The sequence below is a fragment of the Microcaecilia unicolor genome, chromosome 8 (genome assembly GCF_901765095.1).
Source record: "Microcaecilia unicolor chromosome 8, aMicUni1.1, whole genome shotgun sequence".
NCBI classification, from domain to species: Eukaryota; Metazoa; Chordata; class Amphibia; order Gymnophiona; family Siphonopidae; genus Microcaecilia; species Microcaecilia unicolor.
Genome location: NC_044038.1, coordinates 218,445,063 through 218,461,531, shown reverse-complemented (window position 1 = coordinate 218,461,531; position 16,469 = coordinate 218,445,063). Strand labels below are relative to the sequence as shown.

The 16,469-nt window shown below is 42.9% G+C and overlaps 1 protein-coding gene across 2 annotated transcripts in view; it reads left to right on the top strand.

The window, feature by feature from the left end:
• Positions 1–13,399, top strand: part of ARFGEF2 (ADP ribosylation factor guanine nucleotide exchange factor 2) — a 144,746-nt gene extending 131,347 nt beyond the window's left edge. For both annotated transcript variants that reach the window (XM_030213057.1, XM_030213056.1), the window contains exons 37-39: positions 679–817; positions 11,379–11,496; positions 13,173–13,399. In XM_030213057.1, coding sequence (XP_030068917.1) covers positions 679–817; positions 11,379–11,496; positions 13,173–13,349 — 434 coding nt within the window. In that variant the 3' untranslated portion in view covers positions 13,350–13,399. The remainder of the gene's footprint in view (positions 1–678; positions 818–11,378; positions 11,497–13,172) is intronic.
• Positions 13,400–16,469: the final 3,070 nt, after the last annotated feature.

Sequence of the window (16,469 nt, the reverse complement as noted above, 5' to 3'; positions counted from 1 at the left end):
AAATGGGGCTGGGGTTTTTAGTTCCTTCCTTTTCTCTTTCTAATGAAGTTTCTTAGTGTGGGCCTCATTCATACATCCGTTGTTATTCTCATCATTGTGCTATGACCCCACTATAAAACTGTAATTTCTGGTATAAGTCACTTCAATTACATAGACTGATGCAGCACTGTTTTAAAACACACAGAATTTGTATATGTGGTATTACATGGCGTATACCAAGATCTCAATGTATATACTTTGGAAGAAAGGTAGGAGAGGGGAGATATGATAGAAACCTTTAAATACTTCCATGGCATAAATACACAAGAGGCGAGTCTCTTTCAGTTGAAAGAAAACTCTGGAATGAGGGGCATAGGATGAAGGTGAAAGGGGATAGTAAACTCAGGAATAAACTAAGAAAATGCTTCTTCATGCAAAGGGTGGTGAATTCATAGAATGATCTCCTGATGGAGATGAAAAATTGTTTTTGATTTCAAGCAAGCTTGGGAGAAGCACATATAATCTCTAAGGAAAAGGATAGTACCTGTATAGTTATATATAGACCACCTCGATTCGTGCTTTGAAAGAGGCGGTATATCAAATTGATAAACTTAAATGGCATGAATGGGCAGACTGGATATGCCATATGGTCTTTTATCTGCGTTCATTTTTCTCATTTTCTATGTTTTTGATTTTAAGGATTCAAGGGCAAATCAAAACCAAATCTTTTAAAGCAAGAAACCAGCAGCCTTGCTTGTGGTCTAAGGATTCTCTTCCGAATGTATGTTGATGAAGACCGAAGAGATTCTTGGGAAGATATTCAGCAGCGACTCTTAAAGTAAGGACATGGTTTTGTGATTTCATTTTGATGCCTGCAGATCTCATTTATTCTTGGCATTTCCACGTAATATTATTAAAACATCTTATTGGTCAATGCACAATTCAACACAAATATAGAATTAGTAAACAATGAATAAATTGTGGCAGTGACCAAATGTCAGACTTTATCTTAATTCTTCCCCCAGTATAGCATAACAGTATAATGCTGTTTGGTATAAAATCCTAGAGCCCAATACAGAGCTAGCGTAGTGACCAGAATAAGTTTAAAATGCTATGACTAGTGGATTAAATTATTTCATATATTCAGAGCCATAATCTGTAGCACTGAATATACAAATAGCAGATAGCCCTTTTCCATGGCAACACTATCTGTTTAAGCCAGTTATTCAGTAGACCTGAAAAAAAAAGTATAAATTTGTTTATGTACTTGGTTGTTTAGTTTGTTTTATTTGTTACTGTCAATTACCAACTGGCATTTTGGTGGTTTGCAAGCCCAGAAAACAAAGCAGAAATACTAAACCTAAGAGCAGTTCTAAACTCTGAGCAAGACAGACTGGCATGGCATACATTTGGGAAATGAGTGCATAGTACAACAATAATCTCAAGAGAAATCCAAATAGTGGGACACACTTGGAAAGGGAAAGGATGTCAACTAAAACAGTCACTGAAACTAGATAATTGTTTAAATCGGGTAAGGCCTGAGTAAATAACCATGTCTTCAGAGCCACTTTAAATTTACAGTGTAGAGTAATGCACGGGAATGGGGGGACATCAGGAATCTGCAGTGTTGATAATAACAATCATTAATATCGCAAGGATGGAAGGGGGTGGGGACAGCTAAAGAGAACAGAGGAGTCCATGTTAATAAGAATATTTTTTCTTGCATATTTAACAAAGTAACGCCTATTGTGTTAAATTTTAACAAGTTCTAGGACGTGTTTGTTGAATTTACAAGATCTTTAAATGTGGGTTGGGGATGGGAAAGAAAACTGGGGGATGGTTAGGGTTGGTAGCAATATGATGGGGATGGGGTGGGGACAGAAAAGAATTGACTGGCTGGCGATGGGTGACACAGTGAAGATGTTATGATTCTGCCGGTTTGGCTGGGGGGAGGGGGGACGTCTCTTCTGATTGGCTGCCAGGGGTTGTGCTGACGTCAGGGGATAGTACTTTAGCCTGCAGCTGAAGAGTTTCTCTGCTTTTGCGTTACTTATTTGGTGGTAACAGGAATGCCTGATAGGTTTCTCTCAGAACATGCTCTAGGTTCTGACAGGGATCTGTGTTGATTTAGAGTATTCTTTTCCTTCCCTCTGGGTTAGCTGCTGCTGTGTGTGTGTGTGTGCCCTAGCTCTGTAATCAGGGTCAGCTGCTCGTTTGTTTAGTGGGGGCTGGGCATTGCTCAGCCTCTGGGGCTCTGGGCTGAGTGAGAGCGTTCTCCTTTGTTCTTCCCAGTGTCCCGGCCTGCTGGCTCAGTGAGTTTAACCCTTTGTGTACTGTGTGTATTGTATTCCTGCCTCTGCCAGTGTGTTTGTTTAGATGGGCCCCACTCCCTCTCGGGAAGCGTTCTCGCTGATTGTTTGTTGATTTATGGCACTCTCTCTCTGCTGGCTCTACAAGCTTAACCCTTTGTGTTCTGGGTGCCTCTGTCTACAGTGGGGTTGAGGCAAAGGCTTTCTGCCTTCCTTTTGTGTTTGGTTCCTCTGGCTTCTGCCTGGGGCTCCTACCCTGGTGGGGGGGGGGGGGGGGTTGCTGTGTTAGTTTCCCTGTCCTGCGCTAGTCCCCTGCTTGGGCGTGGCCCGCTCTGGTCCTTTGTTTCCCCCTCTGCCCTATTGCTGGTGTTCAGCGCGTGTCTGGCCTCTTGGGGCCCTCTGGGTTCTTTCACCCCTCCCTGTGTGTGATTGGGTTCCAGATCAGCCGTGAGGCTCGCACGAGTGGCTCTGTCTGCGTGGGTTCCGGTTCGGCCGCGAGGCCCGCCTGTATGCCTATTTCCCTTCTTCCTGAGGGACTGTGGGGAGGGGTAGCTTAGGGGGTATTGTGTAGCTGGGGTGTGTGGTGGTGGGTCGGTCTCCCCTTGGCCTGGGTCGGCGCCCTGCTGGCCTCGGCCAGGGCCCAAGGGCTCACGACCAACCCAACGGATTACAGAAGACCAGATCATGTCCCCTTGCACATCTCTGTTACAATAAGACTGCCGCCAAAGCTCCATAGGAAGCAAATTCCATAGCAAAGGTGCCAGATCACTAAAAGTCATTGAACATGAAATACCTAGCCAGAGCTTGGAAGGTGATGGAACCACAAGTAGATTAGATGACAGAGCGGAGAGTACGTGGAGGGCAAAAAGAATTGAGAAGAGATGAAAGATAAACTGGAATGCTGGTATAAGTTTTTAGCAATAAGAATTAGTATATCACTACTTATGTGGATAACTTTCTGGCCCTACCCTTACTTTGTCCCAAATCTGGCACCTTATAAGCCATTCAGTCAGATATTCAGTCCTGATTTATCTGTATGAGATTTGAAAATCTATACGGAGAAGCTATATGTATAACTTCAATTGGAAATTGGCCCACTAGTTTTTAGAATCTAGTAGGATCTAAGTTGTCCAGTTTGCCAGCATTCAATAACTTATATAAAAATAAGGGCGTGAATATCATTAAAAAAATTAGCTATGTAAATTACTGAGTTAATGTACTTATCAGTTTTAAATGATAAATGCATTTGACTAGGTCACCTGCAGTTGTGAGAGGAGAACCTCTTTTCCTAAGATGCCCATGTGCTCTCTGTCCCTTCTCTGATGTGCCCACTCACTCCTGACACTGGTCAGTAGTGGCCCAGCCTTCCCTAACATGGGAAACAATGCAGAACTGCAGCAAAGAACACAGAAATCAGCTGCAGGCCAGCTTGAATATGTCTCTAAGTGGTTGTAGCAGGCATTTAAAATTTTGAAGTATTAAAATATAAAATTTTACTGACTACTTTTAGTCATGTAAATGGCTAATGTTTTACGACTGTACTACTACTACTTATTTCTATAGTGCTACTAGACATACGCAGCACTGTACACTAACATGTAAGAGACAGTCCCTGCTCGACAGAGCTTACAATCTAACCAAGACAGACAAACAGGACAAATAAGGGAATTACTTAAGGTCGGAATGATAAAACAGACATGGGTACTGAACAAGTGAATAGGCATTAAAAGCATCCTCAAAAAGGTGGGCTTTTAGCCTAGATTTGAAGGTGGCCAGAGACAGAGGTTATTGTACCGAGTCAGGCAGTCTACTTCATGCAGCATGATAAAAGAAACATTCTGGAGTTGGCAGTGGAGGAGAAGGGTACAGATACAAGAGATTTACCCAATGAATGGAGTTCCTGGGGAGGAGTGTAGGGAAAGGTAAGAGTGGAGAGGTACTGAGGAGCTGTAGAGTGAAGACACTTGTAAGTCTATAAGAGGAGTTTGAACTGTATAAGGCTTCTGTGAATTAGTTTATATGTTAGCAACTATACTGACTCTTCATTTATAAAAGTAGTTGTATTTCTAGACCATTACACAGAGGTGGATGGAATGAATATGAGTTGAGTTTAGAGAACAGCAGGCCAGAAGACTCCCCTTTGTCACTTGATTAGTGAACTTTCAGTTTGTGAACACAAAATCATTATGACACTGTGGTTGAGAAATGGGATATTCTGGCTACTGCACCAATGTTAAATTATGGTTAATTTGTAATATTAAGAAGATACTGCGAAGTGCAAAGGTTCCAGCCAGGCCTATAGAAATATGAGTGATTAAATCAGTCTTAAGGAGTTAAGCACTATGGTACTTACTTTCTTGATTAATCATGTGTTTTGGAAGTAAGGCAGCCTAGAACAATCTGGGGAAACTCTTATTAGCAGTTGATTTTTTTTAATGTTTTATATTTATATTTTTCATGGTTGCACATCATTTTTCTTTGTATAAACTGAAAGGTTTTTCTTTCCTTTTAGCGTCCCTCAGGTCCGGTCCGGAGAAGACTGATGGGTTGTCCATGCTTACCAGCAGATGTAGACTAAGAATACTGATTCTTGAACGAGCCAATAAGAACTCTATACAGTGTCTGCTAGAATCAGTATTCTCAGTCTCCAGCAGGTGTTGGATGTGGTAAGCCTTTCAGTCTCAGGATTTCTCATTTTTTTCTTCTTTGCTTTGAGCTATATGTAAAATAAATAAAAAATAAACAGAACAAAAGAGGATTTTCTTTACCTTTCTCCTGCTCTGCATCTGTGCTCAGTCAGGTTATCCGTTTTGCTGACCGGGACTGAGGTACATGTGGGTTCTCAACTGCCTCGCAGGTGTTACACTCGGGGGGGACTCTGAACCCTCTCCACACCTATCTTAATATTAAAACCACACCATCTGGTGATCACAGATGCCAGATGATCACCTACTTTAACATCAGAAACACTTTCCCCATTAATAAGCACTAAGTCCATCCCACGTGGGTTTCATTACCAACTGCTGGAATAGTTCCCCCTGTAGAGAATCCAGGATCTCCCTGCTTCTAAAAGACCCCGCAATAGGGATAGCCCAATTAACATCTGGCATATTAAAATCACCTAGTAGTACATCCCCTTTCACAGCTACATTTTGAATGTCTTCAATTGTATCTCTTTCCATTTCTTCCAACTGCAAAGGAGGCCTGTATGTCATACCAATGTAAAATACATTTGCCACGCCCTCTTTCCAGATTGACACATAGTGCCTCTTCCTTATTCTGTAGGGCCTGCAGTTGTGTGGCTTTAATATTTTCTTTAACGTATGACACACCCCTCCCTTTTTTCCTACCCTGTCTTTCCTGAACAAATTATCATATTTTCATGCAAATAATGTGCCCATGTAAATAGTGCCCACACACGCGCAGAAATAAAGTCATACAAAAATGTTTTGCTATAACTTGCCCATGCATATACCACACTATCAGTTGTGAAAGATTAAACAAGGCCAAACCTTTCTAATTATGTCTCATTAATGTTACGTTTTTGGGGCCTAGCCTTTCTTAAACTCCTTATGTAAATTTAAACAGGCCTATGGGATAATGCTAGGAATAAAACACAAGTTCCTACACCACTTTCAAACAGAAAGTCATTGCGAGAGCGCAAGAAACAAGCAACAGAGCGACAGTGAGAGAGTTCAAGGGCAGAGAGTCGTCCATTCACAAATGGAGAAAGGAGAAAAAGGAGCTTAAGAAAATGAACCCCCATGGGCTGAAAGGAAATGGCCCCAACTGGAGAATGACTTGAAACAGTGGGTTTCTTCTCGGAGGGAGCAAAATCAAGTTCTCTCTATTGTCGCAATTCAGATCAAAGTGAAGCTTCTGGCAATTGAAAGAGGCATCCCGGATTTCAAAGTGGGTTTCACCTGGATTTCTAGATTCAGGAAAAGAAATGGACTTTGTAAGAATGAGAACCACTGTAGACCAGCGACCTCCAGACAATTTGGAGCAAAAGTTGATCGAGTCCCTTGAATTAATCTCCAAGGAAATCTCTGAACTCGGTATCTCTGCAATGGACTTTGTTAATATGGACAAAGTTCTGATTTCTTTCGACATCTCGGCCACCAAGACTGTGGCTGCTTCAGGTACGAAAACTGTAGCCATTGCAACCACTGGACATGAGAGGGCTTGCATCGCTATAATTCTTGGATGCACTACGACTGGGGTGAAATTTAAAGCTGAATAGTAGTTTTCAAGAGTTATATTGCTCTGTGAAAAATTCTCACTGCTATGGTTCATTGCAATAAGAAGGAATGGATGGACTGTGACCTTATGAAAGTATGGGTAGACCAATGTTATAGGGCCAGGCAAGGGGGATTCTTTTCGAAGAGTCCTTACTAATTTTCAACGCCATGGTGTCCACAAAAAAAGTTCAAAATTATATTTATATATATATATATATATACAGTGGGGGAAATAAGTATTTGATCCCTTGCTGATTTTGTAAGTTTGCCCACTGACAAAGACATGAGCAGCCCATAATTGAAGGGTAGGTTATTGGTAACAGTGAGAGATAGCACATCACAAATTAAATCCGGAAAATCACATTGTGGAAAGTATATGAATTTATTTGCATTCTGCAGAGGGAAATAAGTATTTGATCCCCCACCAACCAGTAAGAGATCTGGCCCCTACAGACCAGGTAGATGCTCCAAATCAACTCGTTACCTGCATGACAGACAGCTGTCGGCAATGGTCACCTGTATGAAAGACACCTGTCCACAGACTCAGTGAATCAGTCAGACTCTAACCTCTACAAAATGGCCAAGAGCAAGGAGCTGTCTAAGGATGTCAGGGACAAGATCATACACCTGCACAAGGCTGGAATGGGCTACAAAACCATCAGTAAGACGCTGGGCGAGAAGGAGACAACTGTTGGTGCCATAGTAAGAAAATGGAAGAAGTACAAAATGACTGTCAATCGACAAAGATCTGGGGCTCCACGCAAAATCTCACCTCGTGGGGTATCCTTGATCATGAGGAAGGTTAGAAATCAGCCTACAACTACAAGGGGGGAACTTGTCAATGATCTCAAGGCAGCTGGGACCACTGTCACCACGAAAACCATTGGTAACACATTACGACATAACGGATTGCAATCCTGCAGTGCCCGCAAGGTCCCCCTGCTCCGGAAGGCACATGTGACGGCCCGTCTGAAGTTTGCCAGTGAACACCTGGATGATGCCGAGAGTGATTGGGAGAAGGTGCTGTGGTCAGATGAGACAAAAATTGAGCTCTTTGGCATGAACTCAACTCGCCGTGTTTGGAGGAAGAGAAATGCTGCCTATGACCCAAAGAACACCGTCCCCACTGTCAAGCATGGAGGTGGAAATGTTATGTTTTGGGGGTGTTTCTCTGCTAAGGGCACAGGACTACTTCACCGCATCAATGGGAGAATGGATGGGGCCATGTACCGTACAATTCTGAGTGACAACCTCCTTCCCTCCGCCAGGGCCTTAAAAATGGGTCGTGGCTGGGTCTTCCAGCACGACAATGACCCAAAACATACAGCCAAGGCAACAAAGGAGTGGCTCAGGAAGAAGCACATTAGGGTCATGGAGTGGCCTAGCCAGTCACCAGACCTTAATCCCATTGAAAACTTATGGAGGGAGCTGAAGCTGCGAGTTGCCAAGCGACAGCCCAGAACTCTTAATGATTTAGAGATGATCTGCAAAGAGGAGTGGACCAAAATTCCTCCTGACATGTGTGCAAACCTCATCATCAACTACAGAAGACGTCTGACCGCTGTGCTTGCCAACAAGGGTTTTGCCACCAAGTATTAGGTCTTGTTTGCCAGAGGGATTAAATACTTATTTCCCTCTGCAGAATGCAAATAAATTCATATACTTTCCACAATGTGATTTTCCGGATTTAATTTGTGATGTGCTATCTCTCACTGTTACCAATAACCTACCCTTCAATTATGGGCTGCTCATGTCTTTGTCAGTGGGCAAACTTACAAAATCAGCAAGGGATCAAATACTTATTTCCCCCACTGTATATATATATACCTGCTAGCCTTACCTGCGAGCTCCAGCTGCTAGATATAGTGGTTAACCATCCGTTCAAGACGTTCATGAGAAGAGAGTTGGAAGAATGGATGTGGTCTGGGATTCACGAATTCACACCATCAGGACAACTGAAGCAGGCAACATTTTTAGAAGTCTGCAAGTGGGTGGCATCCGCCTGGGGGAAAATAACGCCAGAAACCACCCACAACAGCTTCAAAAAGGCTGGGATTACCTACAAGCAGAATGAAACTCATTCAGATACCGATAGTGAATGTGAAGAAGTCAGTAGCAGTGATGATAACATCACTTCAGAAATTACAGAAGAGCATCTACAGGTGGCTCTTAGATATTTCAATGACGACAGTGAGGAGGGAAAGGACTTTGAAGGGTTCGAGGAGTTAGATGATGATGATTGAACTGAAATTGCCCTTTATTTAGATTAAACTGAAATAGCCAGGCCTATATTCAGTCAACTCTTATTAAAATTCAAGATTTATTACATAAAAAAATTACGAAGTGCAGCTTGCCATTTCATTTGTTGGCAACGTGCAAAATAAAAATTGGTATAGTGTGCACTTTAAGAGTGTTTGCGCAGCACGCTAAAAAGAGTATAGCACGTTATTTGTGTTAAAATACAGTATTTCCCAGTATAACTATATCCCAGTCATGGTTCTTTGTGAACCATGTCTCTGTGATTGCCACTAAATCTAAAATCAGCAGTGGAGGAGTAGCCTAATGGTTAGTGCAGTGGACTGAGATCTTGGGGAATTGGGTTAAATTCCCACTGCAGCTCCTTGTGATCCTGGACAAGTCACTTAACCCTTCATTGCCCAGGTACAAAAACTTAGATTGTGAGCCAACTAGGGACAGAGAAAGTACCTGCATATAATGTGTACAGCTTTGCATACATCTAGCACTATAGAAATGATTAGTAGTAGTATATACTGCTTTCCATACATTGCCCCTTTTTCCCATTTGTGTAGAGGTATTTAATGCTTCACTTACCTGGGGGCTTTGATCAACCTGCCTCAAACCCTCTTCTGTAGGTTAGCCAGTCTGCTGCTGAAGACACTTCTTCCCTTCTTTGATAGGTGGACACCATCTGTGTTCAATCCTCTCTCAGCACCTCTTCAGGACTTTAGCTACACATCCTGATGTCATTTGATTTTTTTGTATATGCCCTTTCCTTCTTGGGATCTTAATCTGGTCTTCTAAGTTCTGGCTCAACCACCCTTTGAGCCACTGTTGTCTTGTTCCCTTAAGAATCTTACTCTGAATCTTCTTGGTTGTGATGTCCTCGGCAAGATGAGTCTCTAAGTTATAGGCCTTATCGTGCAGAGCGCCCTTTTTGGAGTTTTCCAAGGAAAAAGTCATTTGTGTCCTGTTCCTTCCTTCCTTCCCAAGATGCTGGTATCCCTTCATTTGAACCAGTCAGTGTTGCCTACCTTAGGCTCCTAAGAACATAAGAATAGCCATACTGAGTCAGATCAGTGGTCCATCTTGCCCAGTATCCTGCTTCCACAGTGGCCAATCCAGGTCACAAGTACCAATTTTTAACCCAATTAGTAGCACCATTCCATGCTACCAATCCCAGGGCAAGCAGTGGGTTCCCCTATGTCCGTCTGAATAATAGACTGTGGACTTTTCCTCCAGGAAGTTGTCCAAATCCTTTTTTTAAACCCAGATACAGTAACCACCGTTACCACATCCTCCGGCAACAAGTTCCAGAGCTTTGAGTGAAGGGCTTGGGGGAACAGTGTCTGTTATGAAAGCTGGATGTCAGGAGAGTGTTGAAGGAGTATATTCTTGCTTTTCCTTGGTGGGATTTACGGCATCCTGTCGGATTTGGCTACAATACAGTTTTAGCATATTTTTGTGGTATCTTCCTGCACCTACCATTTTTGTGGTTTTCACAGTAAGTGTATGGCCCCTGAAGCAGAAGGGTTTGTCCCGTCAAAACACAGCCCCGTGTTGGGTCTTGTATACCTGTGGTGCTGAATAAAGATTACTGCAATTCGTATCTGGCTGTGAAGATTTCTTGGTCCAGTTCTACTCCTTGGATTTCTTTTGGATTACATGTAGGGGTTTTTCCTTTACCTTCAGGTTTGGTGTTTTGTATACTCATAGGACAGACTAGTTTCAGCGCTCAGACCAATTTTTCATTCTTCTGGGAGGCTGTCTTAAGGGACTGGTTGCATCTAATGTTACTCTTGCAAGATGGATTAAAGAAACAATTGGTTTCACTTACCTTCTTAGTGGCAGGTCTGTCCCAGCAGACATTAAGGCCCATTCCACTAGGGGTCAGGTGTCCTTCTAGGCTGAGCATTCTCTGATTCTGCCTGTGGGCATCTGTAGGGCGGCGGACTGGTCTTCTTTGTATTTCTTTGTTTGACATTACAGAGTGGATGTTCATGCGCATCAGGATGCAATTTTTGGAGAGCGTGTTCTTACTGCTGGGTTCTGTGGGTCCCTCCCTTGATTTCACTGCTTTGTTACTTTCCATCAGTCTTCTCTGAGCTGCTCTGGAGGGACGCTAAGGAAGGAGAAATTAGGTCTTACCTTCTAATTTGCTTTCCTTTAATTCCTCCAGACTGGCCCAGATCCCTTTCTGTGTGATCATCTATTCTGAGTGGATATTGTGTGTTGAGCGGTTCTTGTTTCTTTGCTGGAGCTACTCTGCAGGGAGCGGCTTGTTCTTTGTCTGTTTCTTGTTTAAATAAAGTAACAAAAAACAAAGGCCAGTACTTCGTTGCATTTATGGGTGCCTGTAATGGAGCCAGATGGTAGCACAGATGCAGGCTTATTTCTTTGTGTTACCTTGCTTTGAAAAGTTGATACTCATTCTAGCAGAGACTATATAGGGTTCTTAGTGACTCACTCAAGAATCACAAGTTCTCAGTCACCACTTGCTGATAGGCGTGGATAACCCATCAGTCTTCTCTGGGCCAGGCCAGAGGGATTAAAGGAAAGCAAATTAGCAGGTAAGAGCTAAATTTTTTTCTCTCTCTTTTTTTTTAATCAGTGTGTGCAGTGAAGCACTCGCTTATTTTGTCACACTTAATTCAGAGAGCCATCGGGAAGCATGGACCAATCTCCTGTTGTTGTTTTTAACAAAAACATTGAAACTAAGCGATCAGAAGGTAAGATATGAGTGTCGGCTGCGTTTTATAATGAATAAAATAGAGAAATGTTGATTCAGGCCTTTTGCTGCTGCTGGAGCCTGGTAAATATGCTTCAATTGTGTCCTCTTGTGGGGTCCCTGCTACAAAGTTAACCAAAAAAAAATTGGGGGAGGTGATTTTTTTTAACTGCTCTAATTGGTTAAAGTTCACTTTAGTCATGGACTCAGCCCCGATTTTCAAAATAAGTATACTTCCACTTTAAAAATATTTCAGGCAGAACTATTTGCATTTGTATACAGCTGCTAATTGGAGCATGTAGCTTTTCTGAAAACAAATACATGCATTCTTAAATTTAAAAGTATGCCTGTAAGTACAGCCCCCCCCCCCCCCCAAAGCAATACTTATTCTCACTTTGTACATAAGTAATGCCACACCAGGAAAAGACCAAGGGTCCATCGAGCCCAGCATCCTGTCCACGACAGTGACCAATCCAGGCCAAGGGCACCTGGCAAGCTTCCCAAACGTACAAACATTCTATACATGTTATTCCCGGAATTGTGGATTTTTCCCAAGTCCATTTAGTAGTGGTTTATGGACTTGTCTTTGGGAAAGTTGTGTGTTAATAACGCTCCACAGGGCGGGCAGTTTTCTAAAAGCCCTTTTCCATACATACAATAGAGTTTTACTCACAGAATTTATTTTAAAAATTGCCCTGGTTTTGCCCTCATGAAGGAGTCCTGATTGCTAGTCAAAAAATGCATTAGTTGTCCGGTGAAAGGGAATCATCTTTTTCACCCTTCATCCATTTTGAATAAAAGAAATAAACATGGCAACTGGAGATTGGGTGGCGACGCCAGTAATTGGAAACAAAACGGGAGCTGGGCAGGCTTCTACGGTCTATGCCCTGATCGTGACTGAATAGATATGGATGGGCTGGAGTGTAAATTTTAAGGGGCTTCGATGTTAGCTTCAGAACGTAGTACAAGAACAGTACTGGACAGACTTCTACGGTCTGTGCCCTGAGAATGACAAGGACAAATCAAACGCAGGTATACAAATAAAGTATCACATGTAAATTAGTTTATCTTGTTGGGCAGACTGGATGGACTGTACAGGTCTTTATCTGCCGTCATTTACTATGTTACTATTACTACTTACTCTGTGAGAACTTTTGATTTTTCTGTGCACTAATCCCAAGTTGTCATTAGCGTGTGGTACCTGCCTAAGGGCCCCCTATTTACTAAGCAGCATTTTAGACGCATTAACATTTACATGCCTACATGGTTAGCTTGCGCGCTAAGAATAGCCGCGCTAAAAACACTAATGCACCTTAGTAAACAGGGCCCTAAGTGCTTTTGTGCTTTTACCCTGTGTTATCCAGCCAGTGCGCACTATTTATAATGCACTAGCTGGATAATGCGTCCATGCCCACTCCTAAAAAATTTGTTTTTAAAATCAGTAATACATGGGATAGCAAAATACCACAAAACGCTTTAAGGCGTTTCTGCGGTAGCCAGTTTGTGCATGCTAACCATGCATTAAGGGCTCAATGCCCTTTAGTAAAAATGCCCCTTCATCTGCTATACACACAAAAAAAAATCTAAAAACTGTACTATTTATCTATACTAATATAGCGAAGAGCAAATATTTTATACTAAAAACTCTGCCTTTTCTTACTTTGTTTTTCCTGTAAGTTTAAAGCACATGCGTCAAGGTATTACCCCCACCTCTGTGAAATGATGCAGTTCGACCTGATTCCTGAGCTCCGTGTGGTTCTGAGGAAGTTTTTCCTGCGCATAGGTTCGGTCTTCCACATCTGGATGCCAGAGGAGAAGCTGCAGACGCCTGGAGTATATTCTCCTTCCCCATAGTAGCATGCCAAGTCCAGACTGATCATGAAAACAAAGCTTTATTCCTGCTACAGATGATAAAATATACTGAAGAGTAGAGAAGCAAAACAACAACAACAAAAAAAACCAACTTTGGTGCTTTACTCAAAAACAGCAAGAAAAGAAAACCACAACAATTTTTATTCTGGAAACACCTCGTTGAAATATTTATTCTGGTAAATTGTAAAGCTCCTTTAGAAAAACTAATTCACTACAATATGTTCAAAGTAATTTATTTCAATTTGTTGCAAAGTAGAAAATAACAGATTTATTTTAGTCTGTTTAAGCTCATACCATTTTATTGCAATGAAATTCTGGCTTGTGATATTGCAACTGTTGCATATGTGTCAATATGTCTATACAAATAGATATATATAAAGCAAGAGAGAGAGTGTGCAAAATAGTGTCTATATTTCACACTCATTAAACCCCTACAGACCATTGTAAATGTGTATCCAGGAGGTGATAGTATCCTTGGAATCTTGATCATAAATATAGGTTAGAGATGTTACATATTAAAATATATTCCAAGGATTCATTGCCACCTGTGTTAATTTGCTTAATTTTTCTCCCCTTTAAGTCTGCAGTTTGCTTTGAACAGTTTGTGGATTTAATTTATCATAACTGTAAATGGAAAGTATTTTTCTCACCTGTTCTTGGGGAGATTTTGGATGGTTAAAGTGAAACTTTTCTTCTAATAGTAAATTTCGATAAAGGTTTTATTGTACAAAGAAGGCAGAGTAAGAATTCTCATCCCTCCCCCATCATGATTGTATGCGTGTGTGTAAATATATTTAAGTTTTAGTAATTGTTCTGAAAGATTTTTTTTTTCAACTTTGTCAGTTTTTGTCCTGTTGCAAAGGGTGTAGTCTCTTGCTGGAATCAATTAGTGATAATCTATAAATCTGTAAAAAAAAATGAAATGAAGTATATTATAATTTATTTTTTGAAGTGTATATTGAAGGGGGTCCAATAAAAAAAAAAATCACTGAAATTGAAAGTCGCCTGGCACGTCATGAAGGATTTGGAGCCTTTTTCCTCTTAAACATATAAAAAAGCAATAATAAATTACCTCTAACTACATAATCTGTCTTGGAATTGGGGGTCTTTTTTATGGGATAATGAAGTTTAGAGCTTTATGAGTTGTTTCTTTTGATTGTTTTTTTTTAATTCTTATATTTATGGAAATTCTCCACCCACCACCTTAACTAACATGTTCTCCATGGATTCTAGAAAAGATCATGTCTGGGACTCCAGATTTTCCTAATGGTTTTGCATACAGGGGACTGAGTCTTGCTTTACTTAGAGAATACAATTAGAAAATCCAAACTGACAGCCCTTGCATGTAATGGAATAAACCCAAGACTGGGTCAGCCGTGTTGGGAAATTGTGGAGCCAACTGGCAATTGTACAGCTGAGCCCTTTATAACTCACTTTGAGGCTGAATTTGGAAAGGTGAATAATTTAAATTCAGAATAGTGAGAGAGGATGACCCAGGGCTTTTTATAGCAGGCTTAGCTGTTCTTTTGGGTGGGGGATTGATGTGCCTTGGACAGCAAGGTATACACCTGGGCTTTTTGTAGGCAAATTTGATGACGATGCAGTGAATGACTACTCATTCATGCATTCCCACATTCTGTTGGGATAGTCTTTCTTGGCAAAACACTAATGGGTCATTCCATATCATCAAGCTGATCAATCCATAGACTGGTGGGTTGTGTCCATCTACCAGCAGGTGGAGATAGAGAGCAAACTTTTGCCTCCCTATATGTGGTCATGTGCTGCCGGAAACTCCTCAGTATGTTCTCTATCTCAGCAGGTGGTGGTCACACACAGCAGCAGCTCTGGCTAGGCCTCCAAGCCTAATTTTTAGGTTTTGTTGAGTGCCTGGGGTTGAGGGCTCTTTTGAGCAAGTGCAAACCTGGTGGTGCCAGGTCCCTCCTTTTCTCCCCCCTCCCGCTGGCTCCGTTAAAAAAAAAAAAAAAAAATTTTGAACGGCCTTAAAGGCGTTTATTTCGACGTTTATTTAAGCGTCTATTGCAGCTACTCACTGAGACACCAGGTCGTTACAACTCGGAGCGGACAGCAGGTAATTTTACCTTTTTATAGCGGGCGGGGGTTCCCCGATTCTTCTCCTCGTGGCTCATGGCGTCGGAGGGCGAGGGCGCAAAGGGTCGCTCCCCGGGTCGCTCGAGCGCTTCTAGAGGGGATGCGGGGGTCTTCAAGCCGGATTCGCCCTTGGTGGGTGACAGTTTCGCGACCGATGCATGTCCCGGTCCTTCCTCCGGCGTGGCGGTTTTTCCCGCCATAAACACCCATCCCCCGCTCCTCGCCTCCGCCATCTTGGCCGGCCACGCGGCTCGGACGGCTTCTTCTTGGGCCGCCCTTGAGGTTGGAGACATTAATGCCATGAACGCCCTTAATTTGGGCGACGGCACAGAAGCGGCTAAAGTTAAGAGCCGTTCTTCCCGCGCGGCTCCTTCGCGGAGTTTCGCGCCGGACGCCATTTTGGATGCGCAGCATGTCTCTCCCCCGCTATTGCGAGCGCCGGTTGAGAGCGCGCCTAGGGCTGTTGCCCAGGCTGCGGAGGTGCACAGTCTGGGGGGTTTCTCCCCCGAGTTTGTTTTGCTGCTGCATCGGGCCTTCCTCATGCACAACGCTGCCCCCGCTCCCTCCTCTGGTACAGAGGTTGAGGTTCCCAGAGGTAAACGCCCTCGGGTTGATTCCCAGGCCTTGGAGGAATTTGTCTCCTCCGATGTAGATGAGGGCAGCGTGTCTGAGGTCTCCCAACGGTCCTTTGCGGATTCCTTGGTGGAGACGGATCCCCGCTCGGATGGAGCGGATGACCCCTCTGCAGCGCGGCTTTTTCGCCCGGAGGATTTGCCCAACCTGTTGTTACAGGCCATGGACACTTTGAAGATATCCTCTCCGGAGGACGTCTCTCCCTCAGCCCCTGTTGGCTCTGCCATTATGCTGGGGACTAAGCGCCCGCCTAGAACCTTCCACGTGCATGATGCCATGCACACCTTAATTTCGGCTCAATGGGATGTCCCAGAAGCGAGCCTTAAAGTGGCTAGGGCTATGTCCCGCCTCTATCCTTTG